At 40.8% G+C, this 14946-nt stretch overlaps 1 protein-coding gene across 3 annotated transcripts in view; it reads left to right on the top strand.

Annotated features, from left to right (window-relative positions):
- The window catches only part of DCDC2 (doublecortin domain containing 2), a 266831-nt gene that overhangs the window by 21431 nt on the left and 230454 nt on the right, over nucleotides 1-14946 (top strand). For all 3 annotated transcript variants that reach the window (XM_073631151.1, XM_073631149.1, XM_073631150.1), the window contains exon 3: nucleotides 13111-13162. In XM_073631151.1, the coding sequence (XP_073487252.1) occupies nucleotides 13111-13162 (52 nt within the window). The remainder of the gene's footprint in view (nucleotides 1-13110; nucleotides 13163-14946) is intronic.

Genomic DNA, 14946 nt, shown 5'->3' with positions numbered 1-14946 from the left:
ATCAACTTGGATATGTAAAGGTTCAGTTTAAAAAAAACAAAAAACAAACATGTCATACTTCCCTCCTCTGTGCAGTTGGTTTTGCACAGAGTGGGACCGATCCTCCTCTTCTGGGGTCCCCCAGTGGCGCTCGTGGCTCCCCCTCTTCTCGAGTGCCCCGTTTGAGAGCCGCTCTCCCTCGGGGCACTTTTACGGGCGCTCTTGTGTCCTGCTGCTGCGTCCATTGACACAGACAGCAGGACTCGGCCCCGCCCCCCGCCTCCCACATCATTGGATTTGATTGACAGCAGTGGGAGCCAATGGCTGCGCTGCTATCAATTTATCCAATCAGGACCCGAGGGGGCTCTGGGGGGCTGCTGCATTACAGGAGGTTTTTCACCTTAATGCATACAATGCATTAAGGTGAAAAACCTTGAGGGTTTACAACCCCTTTAAAGCAGAACTAAACCCTATGATTTTAAGGTTTCCCAAAACAGTAACTTTCAAGGCATGCCCTGAATGATAGCTGTCACAATTGTTTCTACTCTCGACCCAGCTGTCAAGTCATCAAATGTCTTGTTTCAAAATGTTTCACATGTTCAGTACTATGGCAACCACAGATCAAACAGAGGCTAAGATGGCAGCTTCCTTGGCTGTAAAGGATAGGAGGGTTGAGTTCCACTTTAAATAACATATTTAACAATTTCCTGATTGTACAGAATCATATACACATAATCTCAGACTTACCGTGCCCATAATCGCAGCCTCACCGTTCCCATAATGCAGTCTCACCGTGCCCATGATCGCAGCCTCACCGTGCCCATAATCGCAGCTTCGCCGTGCCCATAATGCTGTCTCACTGTGCCCATAATCACAGCCTCGCCATGCCTATAATGGCAGCCTCACCGTGCCCAAAACGCAGTCTCACCGTGCTCATAACGCAGTCTCACCGTGCCCATAATGCAGTCTCACCGTGCCCATAATCGCAGCCTCACTGTAGTGAGTGCCTGTGCCTGGATTACACAGTCTGCGGGCATCTCCCGCTGTGTGTCTCGGAGCTGAGTGTGAAAACTTTGGCCACGCTGTGAGAAAAGTCCCACCCTCCTCCTAGATCTGCTCGTGTGATAGACAGAACACTACATCTATCACACGAGCTGATCTAGGAGGAGGGCGGGACTTTTCTCACAGCGTGGCCAAAGTTTTCACACTCAGCTCCAAGACACACAGTGGGAGATGCCCGCAGACTGTGTATGACATATAGTGGAGGAGGGAGCAGAGTGCTGCGCTGCAGCCACAGCTTGGCCCAAAGCGGCCCCAGGGCAGGCAGCCTACCGATCAAAAAAACTTCGATCGATCAAAAAAATGAACGATTAATCGAGGAATTAATCTTTCATTTCCACAGCCCTAATATATATATATATATATGTGTGTGTGTGTGTGTGTATGTGTGTGTGTGTATATATATATATATATATATATATATATATATATATATATATATACAGGTGATTCTGCATTTCCGAGTAGGGGGCGCCCGCATGCGTGCCCACCTGGCTGTGCTGTGATTCGTCACAGCACAAGCCGATCACCATATCCCGGCCAGTGATTGAATGCCAACACACTCTGATCATCTCTGAGTCTTATGGAACACAGCTCTGTGAGTGTAAAGCAGGCATTGAAAACAACTAGATCCCAAGTAAAAGCAGCACACAGTACACACATAATAAGCACATATTAAACCCCTTGATGACCCTAGATATTTAACCCTCCCTGCCCAGTGTCATTAGTACAGTGACAGTGCATACTGTTAGCACTGATTACTGTAATAATGGCACTGGTGATGTCAATGGCAGTTAGTTCACACAAAGCATCAGTTTTTGTCAGATTGCGTACCGTCCTGCTACAAATTGCTGATCACTGCCATTACTAGTATAAATAAATAAAGATATACAAATTCCAGTATATATCCCATAGTTTGTAGATGCTATTACTTTCACGCAAACCTATCAATATACACTTATTGAGATTTTTTTTTTTTTTACTCTAGACATATAGCAGAATACATTTTGGCCAAAATCTATTAAGGGATTTTTTTTATGGGATATGTTTTATAGCAGAAAGTAAAAAATATTGTTTATTTTTCAAAATTGTTCTTTTTTCGTTTATAGCGCAAAAAAATGAAAAATCCAGTGGTGATCAAATACCACGAAAAGAAACTTCTATTTGTGGGGAAATGAAATAAATTTCATTTGAGTATAGCGTTGAATGACTGCAGAATTGTCAGTTAAAGTAACGCAGTGCCCCCTCTTTTCTTCACCTGTGTTTTTTCCTCAGAGGAGTTGGGGAGTGAATAAATCATTTGCATTCTAATGCTGTGGAGAAGGACTTGACTGATTAGGAGACTCAATTTCCTCCTTTAAGTGCCTTCTGGGATTGTTTCTATGATGTATTGCATATCTTATTATTAACCCTTATACTGTATATCTAATCTGAATTCTGCAGACTTTTGTCTCCCTGTATTAGATATGTGCATTATTTCAACAAATATTACCTGTTAAAAAAAAACAAAAACAGATAACCTGTAAAAAAAAAAAGAAACGCAGTGCCAAAAAGCAAAAACATGACCCTGTCTTAAAGGGGGGTAAATCTTCCACGAGGTCAAGTGGTTAAATCAAGCCAATAAATCTAGTTGCAGTAAAATTATTATTATTATTATTTTTTTGTATAGCGCATGTTATAAAAGCAAGTATACTACATTTATTATAATACATAAAATGTTCCAAACACTATTACAGGTATTTTTTACAGCAGCTTTTAAAGCCAAACTCCGAGGAACATAAAATTGCTCCCTGCATTGCATCAGTTAAAGGTCTGCTTAGGTTTAGGGGACGGCAAAAGTCACTTTTTTTTCCACTCCCTTAGGCCAACCATAGATGGTTCGAATCTCGGGTTGGTTCAGCAAGAACCGGCCAAGATCTGAACCATGTATGGGCAGGCTGAATGTACTCAAATTGATTGATCGATCAACTTGGGTAAAACCAGCCTACCTGATTTTGCATGCGGTTATCACTAGCCCGACAATCGCTACCCGTGGTTGCAAGAAAGAAAACCCGCTCCATGTATGGTTGGCCTTAGGCTCCTCCAGCTTGTAAGACCAGTCTCTGCAGTCTCTTCTCCTCTATGCTCCAGCAGTCGCAGGTCTTCTGATTTCCAATGAAGGGCCAATGGCCCTGTATGGGATGTGAGGACCCTGAGCATAGGACATGGTCTATGCATATGAATATGAAATCTACGTTGTACCAAACGTGTGTAAGCTGTATAAAAGAAGACACTGTGTAACTTTTCAGATAAGGAAACAGTGATGGAGGAGTCAGTGAAGTGAGGGGGAGAAGCTGGAAAAAAAAATCCTGAAGACTGTGACAAAGGGGTTGATTTATAAAAAGGCAAATAGGTTGTTCACATTATAAGGGAAGTTGCACATTGCAAGGGAATTTGCCCCAGAGCTTAGTGCATGAAGTGAAGTTTCCCTTTTCCAAAAGAATACCCAATCATGTCACATGGAAAATAAAAAACAGCATTATTTCCTGCACCTGATTGGATGACAAAAGTCAGTAGAGCTTCACCTCATTCACTAAGTTCTAGGGGAAAATTCCTTGCAAGGTGCAACTTCCTTTGCAAAGTGAACAGCCATTTAGCCTAGAGTAGATCAACCCAAAACCTTAAAAAGTGGTTCTAAGGACAATTTTTTTTTCCCTTAATGCATTCTCTACATTAAATTGACTGTAAAGGTAATTTTTTTTTTAAAATAACAGACATGTGTTTATACTTACCTGCTCCGTGTAACGGAATTGCACAGAGTGGCCATGAACCTCCTCCTTTTGGGACCTCCACCAGTGCTCCTGGCCACTTCCCTCTGTCCAGTGCCCCCCCATGGGAAGCCGCTTTCCATGGGGGCACTCGTACGTGCTCACAATTGAGCCACCCTGCTGCGTCCATTGACACAGACAGCCCCGTCCCCCTGCTCCCTCATCATTGGCTTTGATTGACAGCACTGGGAGCCAATGGCTCTCGGTGCCCTAGCAAAGCCAGCGAGACCCGGAACCGGAAGTGAGGGGAGAGAAGAGCTGCAGACGCGCATGGTGCTGGATCGGATGAGGGCTCAGGTAAGTAAAAAGGGAGGTGAGGGCGGATGCTGACACCTAAACATTTTTTACCTTAATGCAAGGAATGCATTAAGGTAAAAAAATGTTTGGGTTTTACAACCACTTTATGGTAAAAAATGTCCATGACCAGGATTCCCTCCCCTGCCCCCTTTATACTTACCTGAGCCAGATCTCGATCCAGTTTTGTGCCTGAGAGCAGCAACTTTTTCCAGAGCAGATTCATAGCAGCGGGAGCCATTGGCTCCTGCTGCTGTCAATCAAAGCCTGGGAAGAGGGAGTGGGGGGCGGGGCAGAGCCCTGCTGTCTGTGTCTATAGACGCAGGCAGTGCGGCTCGGAGTTGAGCCCGCACGAGTGCCCCAATAGTGGCCGACCTCCTATGGGGCACTCACTGAAGAGGAGGAGCCAATAGTGCTGGTGGAGGACCCCAGAAGAGGAGGTCCAAGGCTGCTCTGTGCAAAACCATTACACAGAGCAGGTGAGTATAACATGTTTATTATTTAAAAAAAAATAGGGCTTAGAATCACTTTAGGTGGCCAAGAGGAGAAAGACATGTGCTGAGTAGAGGTTGCTCTTGGCTCAGAATTTAAAAGTTCGCAGAGAAATGTCACAAATGTGATGAAGTTGATCCTGAACCCCAGAATAATTTTTTATGCATTACAACAGACCTTTGTTCCTTTAAGATTAGTTTTTCAGGAGGATCTGAATGAAAGCTCAGTGTTAGTCTAGATCGGAGGATGTAAACAGATATTCATAATTTTCCATTTTTTCTAACCTAAATAGATGGACCTGATGTAGAAAAATGTAAAAAGATGCCCATAGATCTAACATGGGTTTGTTACAAGATGCAAGAAAAACAAATCTATTGGCAGATTCCCTGCTGATTGGAATGGCTGCTGCCCATGTGAAATGTCCCCTTACTACCTGTCCCATGTAGAGCCAGCCACCAATCTCTCCAATGGGGACACAGGCAGCAATAGACAATGTACAGAAGCTGTAACCTTTTCTAATCTAATGGGTAAAATTCTTCTTTAAAGCCCAACTCTGGGAAGAAAAAAAATGATCCCCTGCAATGTGGCTCTGCCCCCCACTACAAGGATTAATTGCTTGTTTTGTCCAAGGAAGGGGGGGGAGACATTTTTATTCACCTGATCCTCCACCCCCCTGGCAGACAATGCTCCCCCATTATCCAGCGGTGGTTTCTCCCGTGGCGTCCTCACATCCAGAGCAGGACTGTGGAACTGATGACGTCAGGACCCTAGACCACTGGAGTGTGGGGGTGCAGGAGCTGCAGGGACCTATTTAGCTGTGGGAAGGAGCGGAGGATCGGGTAAGTATATTTCCTTTTATTGTTCCCCTCGACCAGTGGTCTCTAAACTGCAGCCCTGGGGCCAGATGCAGCCCTTTGCTTGCTTTTATCCGGCCCTTGGGGCACTATTTTATCCACTGATGTCAACAATGGGGCACAATTCCTCACAATGACACCAGTGACACCAACAATGGAACACCATTCCTCCCACTGACACAAAAGAAGGGGCTATGGTTATTCCCACTAACATCAGGACCTTTTTGACTACCAATGGCCACAGTCCAGCCCCCCTAAAGTCTAAAGGACAATAAACTGGCCTTTTGTTTAGAAAGTTTAGAGACCCCTGCCCTAAATCAAAACAAGTAATTAACCCTCACAGTGCAGGCACAGCCCCACTGCAAAGGATATTTTTTTTTTCTTGAAATTCGGCTTTAACCACGTAGCCTCCCTGGCGGTATTCCCGAGTGTGGCTCGGGGTTAAAATTCAGTACCATTAGCGGTAACCCCGAGCCACACTCGGGATCGCATTGCAGGATCCTGGGGCGGCGTTACTTACCTTGTCCCCGGGATCCTGCGATGTCCCCCGCAGTGTCCGAGGGCTCCGTCCTCCTCCGAAGCCTCTCCGTGCCAGGCTCCGTTCCCTGCGAGCGACGCACGGGGGCGGAGCCTGGCGGCAAATTCAAAAAAATGTCAAAATCATAACACATACAGTACTGTAATCTTACAGATTACAGTACTGTATGAAATCATTTCACATCCCTTTTGTCCCCAGTGCTCTGGCCCATGCCCTGCATGCAGTTTTATGTGATATATACTGTTCTTTCTGCCTGGAAACTGGAGATTGTCCATAGCAACCAAAAAGTGTCCCTTTACGTCAAAAGTGGCTTTAGACCAGCTAGAAAACAGCAATAGTAAATTAGAACACTTGCAGAATTGAGCGATAGTGAATTGTGGGGAAATTTATTTTATTACTATTTTTTTTAATTTTTTTTTATTATTTATTTTTATTTATTATATTATAATTTATGTTTTTGTGTTTCAAACTTTATCATACCCGGGATATCTACTAGACTCTTGTTTGGACAGATTTAAGTGTGTTATTGTTAAGATTTACAGACCTACAATATAAAACGCCAAATTTCCATGCAAAATAATTGTACCGCTTTCAGCACCTAAAATCCGAAATAATCATACCGCCAGGGAGGTTAAGGACCAGCCGCTGCAATTGTACTGAGGCAGGTTGGCTCTCCGGTGCAAATCGCCGTACCTGTACGGCGGGCCGTGCAGGCGCAGTTGTGGAGCGTGCCTGTGGGTCGATGTCCGCTGGCGACCCGCGATCGCCTAGTACTGAGGCAGAATGGGGATCGATCTGCCTTTGTAAACAAGGCAGATCCCCATTTTGACAGATGACATGACAGAGATCTACTGTTCCCAGTGATCGGGAACAGTGATCTCTGTCATGTCCCAGGCAGCCCATCCCCCCTACAGTTAGAACACACCTAGGGAACACAGTTAACCCCTTTATCACCCCCTAGCGTAAACCCCTTCCCTGCCAGTGTCATTTTTACATTGATCAGTGCATTTTTATAGCACTGATCAATGTAACAATGTCACTGTCCTCAAAAAGTGTCATTTGGGGTCAGATTTGTCCACCGCAATGTTGCAGTCCCGCTACAAATCGCAGATCGCCGCCATTACCAGTAAAAACAATAAAAAACTAGAAAAGGTACAATTTCTGGGGAAATTGTGAAAGTGTTCTTGCCTCTACAACTGGAGTGGGCGGAGTAACTGGGTGGGGTGGAGTGGCTTGAGTAAAAGTGTTAAAAAGCTTAATATTTTAAAAAGTATAAATAGTAGTAAAAAAGTTCCATCATTCGCTGAAAGAGCTGAACATTTTTTTCAAAAGTAATTTTTTTTTTCAAAAATGAATTTTTTTTAATCAAAAATGATTTTTTTTTCTTCAAAAATGATTTTTTTTTTCAAAAGTAATTTTTTTTTTCAAAGGTAATTTTTTTTTTCAAAAATGAATTTTTTTATTTCAAAAATAATTTTTTTTTCGAAATTATTATTTTTTTTAAAGTAATTTTTTTTTCAAAAATAATTTTTTTTTTTCAAAAATATTTTTTTTTTTCAAATATATTTTTTTTTCAAAAATTTTTTTTTTAAAAGAAATTTTTTTTTCAAAAATATTTTTTTTTTCAAAAATAATTTTTTTTTTCAAAAATATTTTTTTTTTCAAAAATATATATTTTTTTTTTTCAAAAATGATTTTTTTTTTTTTCAAAAATTATTTTTTTACTTTTTTCAAAAATTTTTTTTTTTTTTCAAAAATATATTTTTTTTTACATGGGGCGGTCATAATGTTTTGGCTGATCATGGGGTGGTCATAATGTTTTGGCTGATCATGGGGTTGTCAGCTTTTGTCACTTCCCACTCTAGTTTTGAACATTTCGCCATTCATTCCTATGGGACCAATTTCGCCGCAAAAACGTCATTTCGTGGACCATTCGGCAAAACATTCCACAAAGTAATAACACACCAATCGGGAACAATCCGCTCGTTTCGGTATATTATTTGTCTCTGTAGTGTGAAAACTGTGGGAGGAGTCTACAAGCATTATCAAGTCTAGCAGATGAAGTCACATGCATTTGGAGTGTCTCAGCATCTTGTGTTTACAACCACTGTTTCCTAGCAACGCTCATGCCCTGTTTATGCTTCCCAAATACTGCTTCATCAAAACTGCCCCATCAGAATTGCCCTATCAAAACTGCCCCATCATATTCCTCTATTATAAATCAGTACATGGTGTGTCTGTCCCCTCCCCCGGGCTCTGTAATCAGCTGAGATGCTCCAGCCACCTTCCCCCCTGTGTATAACAGAAGCTTTGGTAACCATGGCAACAAAACAAACACTAACAGTACACTCTGATTAATGGCTAAAATTTCCTGAAATGACCTCTAAACAAATGGCCGTATTTTAAAAACTATACATCCTACAGCGAAGATCTTTATATTGTGAGAATCACAAGACCCAGACCTAGATTTTGATGTATAGTATGTCTCTGAAATATTAAAAATGAAGGCACAGTCGCAGTTTAGAAATTGCCCTTCAAATTTGGAGGGGGCTAGAGTGTAGTTTCAATGAATGTCAATGGACGGCGTTAGTTGCAAACAAATGGTCATATTGTGAAAACTATCAGGACTATGGCTTAGCCGTGGACATGTTTAGTGGCAGCAGGGATAGCTGAACGTTTTGATATAAGATTTGTGTAGGTGGGCTTGAAAATGAGGGAGTGGCGGCAGTTTAGAAATCATGTTCTGATTTTCCAGCTTTTGTCATCTCCCACTCTAGTTTCCCCATTCATTCCTATGGGACCAATTTCGCCGCAAAAACGATGATATTTCGTGAACCATTCGGCGAAACGTTCCACAAAGTAATAGCACACCATTCGGGAACAATCCGCACGTTTCGGTATATTACTTGTCTATGTAGTGTAAAAACTGTGGGAGGAGTTAGGGTGGTAAATTTGGCTATAATAATAAGAATAATATATATGTGAGATAACAGTAAGTGGTCTTGCTATGCAAGAACACTTAACTAGAAAAGGTACAATTTCTGGGGAAATTGTGAAAGTGTTCTTGCCTCTACAACTGGAGTGGGCGGAGTAACTGGGTGGGGTGGAGTGGCTTGAGTAACTGTGAAAAGTGTTAAAAAGCTTAATATTTTAAAAAGTATAAATAGTAGTAAAAAAGTTCCATCATTCGCTGAAAGAGCTGAACATTTTTTTCAAAAGTAATTTTTTTTTCCAAAAATGAATTTTTTTTAATCAAAAATGATTTTTTTTTCTTCAAAAATGATTTTTTTTTCTTCAAAAATGATTTTTTTTTTTCAAAAGTAATTTTTTTTTTCAAAGGTAATTTTTTTTTTCAAAAATGAATTTTTTTATTTCAAAAATAATTTTTTTTTTCAAATATATTTTTTTTTCAAAAATAATTTTTTTTTTAAAAGAAATTTTTTTTTCAAAAATATTTTTTTTTTTCAAAAATATTTTTTTTTTTTCAAAAATAATTTTTTTTTTTCAAAAATATTTTTTTTTTCAAAAATATATTTTTTTTTTTCAAAAATGATTTTTTTTTTTCAAAAATGATTTTTTTTTTCAAAAATTATTTTTTTACTTTTTTCAAAAATTTTTTTTTTTTTTCAAAAATATTTTTTTTTTTACATGGGGCGGTCATAATGTTTTGGCTGATCATGGGGTGGTCATAATGTTTTGGCTGATCATGGGGTTGTCAGCTTTTGTCACTTCCCACTCTAGTTTTGAACATTTCGCCATTCATTCCTATGGGACCAATTTCGCCGCAAAAACGTCATTTCGTGGACCATTCGGCAAAACATTCCACAAAGTAATAACACACCAATCGGGAACAATCCGCTCGTTTCGGTATATTATTTGTCTCTGTAGTGTGAAAACTGTGGGAGAAGTCTACAAGCATTATCAAGTCTAGCAGATGAAGTCACATGCATTTGGAGTGTCTCAGCATCTTGTGTTTACAACCACTGTTTCCTAGCAACGCTCATGCCCTGTTTATGCTTCCCAAATACTGCTTCATCAAAACTGCCCCATCAGAATTACCCCATCAAAACTGCCCCATCATATTCCTCTATTATAAATCAGTACATGGTGTGTCTGTCCCCTCCCCCGGGCTCTGTAATCAGCTGAGATGCTCCAGCCACCTTCCCCCCTGTGTATAACAGAAGCTTTGGTAACCATGGCAACAAAACAAACACTAACAGTACACTCTGATTAATGGCTAAAATTTCCTGAAATGTCCTCTAAACAAATGGCCGTATTTTAAAAACTATACATCCTACAGCGAAGATCTTTATATTGTGAGAATCACAAGACCCAGACCTAGATTTTGATGTATAGTATGTCTCTGAAATATTAAAAATGAAGGCACGGTCGCAGTTTAGAAATTGCCCTTCAAATTTGGAGGGGGCTAGAGTGTAGTTTCAATGAATGTCAATGGACGGCGTGAGTTGCAAACAAATGGTCATATTGTGAAAACTATCAGGACTATGGCTTAGCCGTGGACATGTTTAGTGGCAGCAGGGATAGCTGAACGTTTTGATATAAGATTTGTGTAGGTGGGCTTGAAAATGAGGGAGTGGCGGCAGTTTAGAAATCATGTTCTGATTTTCCAGCTTTTGTCATCTCCCACTCTAGTTTCCCCATTCATTCCTATGGGACCAATTTCGCCGCAAAAACGACGATATTTCGTGAACCATTCGGCGAAACGTTCCACAAAGTAATAGCACACCATTCGGGAACAATCCGCACGTTTCGGTATATTACTTGTCTATGTAGTGTAAAAACTGTGGGAGGAGTTAGGGTGGTAAATTTGGCTATAATAATAAGAATAATATATATGTGAGATAACAGTAAGTGGTCTTGCTATGCAAGAACACTTAATTATAAAAGTCCCTAAATCTATCCCATAGTTTGTAGGCGCAATAACTTTTGCACAAACCATTCAATATACGCCTATTCCAATTTTTTTTACCAAAAATATGTAGAAGAATATATATCGACCTAAACTGATGAATAAATTCGTTTTTTTATATATTTTTTTGGCTATGTATTATAGCAAAAAGTAGAAAAAATTGTTTTTATTTTTTTTAAATTGTCACTTTTTTTTTGTTTATAGCACAAAAAATAAAAACCGCAGAGGTGATCAAATACCACCAAAAGAAAGCTCTATTTGTGGGAAAGTAAGGACGTAAATTTTGTTTGGGTACAGCGTGGCACGACCGTGCAATTGTCAGTTAAAACAATGCAGTGCCATACCGCAAAAAATGGCCTGGTCATTAACGTGGTAAATTCTTCCGGTCCCTAAGTGGTTAAAGCTAAGCTTTAGTGAACGGATATGTAGTCTGCTATTGCTGACCTCTCCTTCAGAAAATGTTAGTTGCCTGGCTGTCATGGTCCAATGACTTCAGTATTTTTGGTCAGTGATCTGAGAAAAGTATGCAGATAATCAATTCTGACTTCACTCTACTTCACACTACTTTTTAAATTGCACGTTTGTTCCAGGTCAGTGAGTCAGATGCCAGTGGTCAGTGAGTCTTTCAATACAGATTTTATGTATCTATTACTAGCAGGTGCATATATACAGCATTATTATATTAAATCATAAGTGCCGTTGCTGCAGCGCCTGGACCCCGAATGAAAAGACCCTTGAAAGCCATAGATAAAATGCTTTATGACACTGGCATAGCTAGAGAGGTAGCCACCACCACTAGGCTAATGACCTCGGAGGTAACACCTTTGACTTAGTTTTAAAATGTTTGCACCTTTCTTACTTATTGCTCAAAGGAGCTAGCTTTAAAATGTGTTTATTAGACAAAAAAAAAAAGATTTTCACATTTATAATTTTATTACATTGAGTTGATTTTTTTAATGCCATCATTTTCACTGCTGATGAGATTAACTTGTGCTTTATTGGGGATGATTTTCACTGTCTGTAAATTTAAAGCAAATCTATGATCACAGCATACACTTTCATTTTATATCATCAGCATTGTAATAGCAATACAAAACAAGAGTGATTATTGGCAAACCAATATAGGCTTACTTAAAAAATCTCCTTTCTTGTTGTGAGTGCTGCCTGTCTGCTGGCCATCTCTTTCCACAACTCCCTGAATTCTAAGCATGCTTTGCAGCTTCTCCTCTGCTGTTTACTTTCAATTTCTAAGGACTACATATCCCATGGTACCTTGCTGCCTACAAGCAGTGATTCCTGTGTGCTCTCTTCACCTCTTAGCACCTCTGTAGTTCAGAATGCAGGCTCTGTGAATTCTTGGATACAACAGTGCTTACTCATAGGGCATAGTGAATACATGTCACAGAATTCACAAAGGTAAATGTGTTGAGATCTTCCCTAAGGCTCGGTTCACACATGGGCGGCACGACTTGCAGGTCGCCTCAGCGAGGCGACCTGCAAACGACTGCCGGGGCGACTTGCGAGACGACTTCTGCATAGAAGTCTATGCAAGTCGCCCCAAGTCGCCCCCAAAGTAATACAGGAACCTTTTTCTAAGTCGGAGCGACTTGCGTCGCTCCGATTAGAACGGTTCCATAGCACAGAACGGGAGGCGACTTGTCAGGCGACTAGGTCGCCTGACAAGTCGCCCCAGTGTGAACCGAGCCTTAGTGTACAAATGTCAAGAGTGTTCAAATTAATAGGAGTAGCCTGGAGATAATTTAAATACAATGTGAAAATCTTTATATCATTTTAAATTCTGATGACAGATACACTTTAACCTTTACAAATTCATAAAAACAAATCTCTTGCAAGGGAATGAAAAAAACAACAAAGAATGAACATGATTGTTTGTGAATGTTTGAAGTGAACACAGGCTCACATAGCCAAGAATGACTACATTAGTAAAGTGTATAAAGATTTTTATGTGTACCCTAGGCTTCACTTAGGAGGGAATACTACAGGTATAATTTTCAAATGTTGCATTGGATTCCAGGGATACATCTATATCTTTGTACCACTATCTTCTTTTAGTGCGTGTAACTGCTTTTTAATGGCTGTATTTCGACACGTAGCCAACATAGTTTGATTTAAAATATTCAATTTTTTTCCTTTTAGCTACGTACACATTGGAGAGAACAAGAGAAAGACGGTAGACCCTCTGAGTCAGGTATAATTTTTTCCTGCAATTAACTTTTGACCAGTATTTATGTAATATCAACTTACAAAAAAAAGGGCAAAGGCAAATAGTCACTTTGCAATTTGCAGTTTTCAAAAGAACTTACCCTTAGCTTAGCGAATGAGGTAAAACTCTGCTGACTTCCACCATCCAATTATGTCCAAGCAAAAATTCTTTTTTTTTTCCTTGCACTTGATTGAATATTCTTTGGAAAATTTTTTACCACATTCACCACAGCTATGGTAAATGTAATTTGCAAAGTGCAATTTCCCATGCAAAGGAAACAGCCTATGTGGCTTTAGTAAATCAACCTCATTGACCCAAGCACAACAGATTTGTTGCCAGTTTAAATAAAAATAAAAATAAAAAAATAACAAAGTTGTCAATTTGTTAATTTAAAATTCCAGTTTAGTGATTCTACAAAGTGAAACCTGATTGGCTGTTTTTGGCTACAACTCTAATTTTGTACTTCTTTCTTTCTCTGTTTTATGAATTAACCCTATCATGATTGTTATGTGCATTGCTTTGCCTAATTAAGCCAGATCATTCTTCGTAGTACAAATTAGCCAGTTCTGCAACGGTATAGTAGAACTTTCATTTTAGTAGTCAGTAACCTACTTTATTTCAATGTATGTGCTAACTCTATGTATTCCCTTCATATTACAGGTGAACTTGATTCACTTCCTAAATTTACTTTGTTACCGAGAAACACACATACACATTGCAGAAAGTAATACAATCCTTTTGTTGTGTATGTCTTTAGGGTATAGTTACAGCATTCCGTTGATACCAGGACAATTGTTTTGTTTACTATGTAGAACTATTGTCACAGCAGCAAGCTGTTCATCTCATGATCATACCAGTCATTTTTAGGTTGACTAAGTAATGTGTTTCAAAATTGACTAAGCATTGTGATTCTACAGCAATTTATCAACTTCATTGCAATGAATTGTGATATCTTAGGTTTTAGTCTTGACAGCTTGGCACTAGTATTTCTCTCATTGGGGTTTAAGGCTGGGTTCACACTGGTGCGACACGACAGCCGTCCTACTTTGGATCCGACTTTGCCCTGCGACATGAAGCCGGCATGTGTCCGACTTTCAATGAACGGGGATCCGACTTGGATCCCCGCCAATGCCGGCACTGTGTTTGGTATGAATCTTTAGGGGGGAACTCCGCGCCAAATTTTAAATAAAAAACCGGCATGGGTTCCCCCTCCAGAGGCATACCAGGCCCTTGGGTCTGGTATGGACCTTGAGGGGAACCCCCTACGCCGAAAAAACGGCGTGGGGGGGTCGCCCCCAATCCATACCAGACCCTTATCCGAGCACGCAGCCCGGCCGGACAGGAATGGGGGTGGGGACGAGCGAGCGCCCCCCCCCCCTCCTGAACCGTACCAGGCCGCATGCCCTCAACATGGGGGGTTGTTGCCTTGGGGGAGGGGGGCGCGCTGCGGCCCCCCCACCCCAAAGCACCTTGTCCCCATGTTGATGAGGACAAGGGCCTCTTCCCGACAACCCTGGCCGTTGGTTGTCGGGGTCTGCGGGCGGGGGGCTTATCGGAATCCGGGAGCCCCCTTTAATAAGGGAGCCCCCAGATCCCGGCCCCCCACCCTATGTGAATGAGTATGGGGTACAGCGTACCCCTACCCATTCACCTAGGAAAAAAGTGTCAATTTAAAAAAAAACACTACACAGATTTTTAAAGCATTTTATTAGACAGCTCCGGGGGTCTTCTTCCGACTTCGGGGGTCTCTCCGGTTCTTCTCCACGCTC

This window comes from Aquarana catesbeiana, linkage group LG05, assembly GCF_042186555.1.
Source record: "Aquarana catesbeiana isolate 2022-GZ linkage group LG05, ASM4218655v1, whole genome shotgun sequence".
Lineage (NCBI taxonomy): Eukaryota > Metazoa > Chordata > Amphibia > Anura > Ranidae > Aquarana > Aquarana catesbeiana.
The sequence above is the reverse complement of the archived record's forward strand: the minus strand, read 5'-3'. Positions and strand labels throughout refer to the sequence as shown.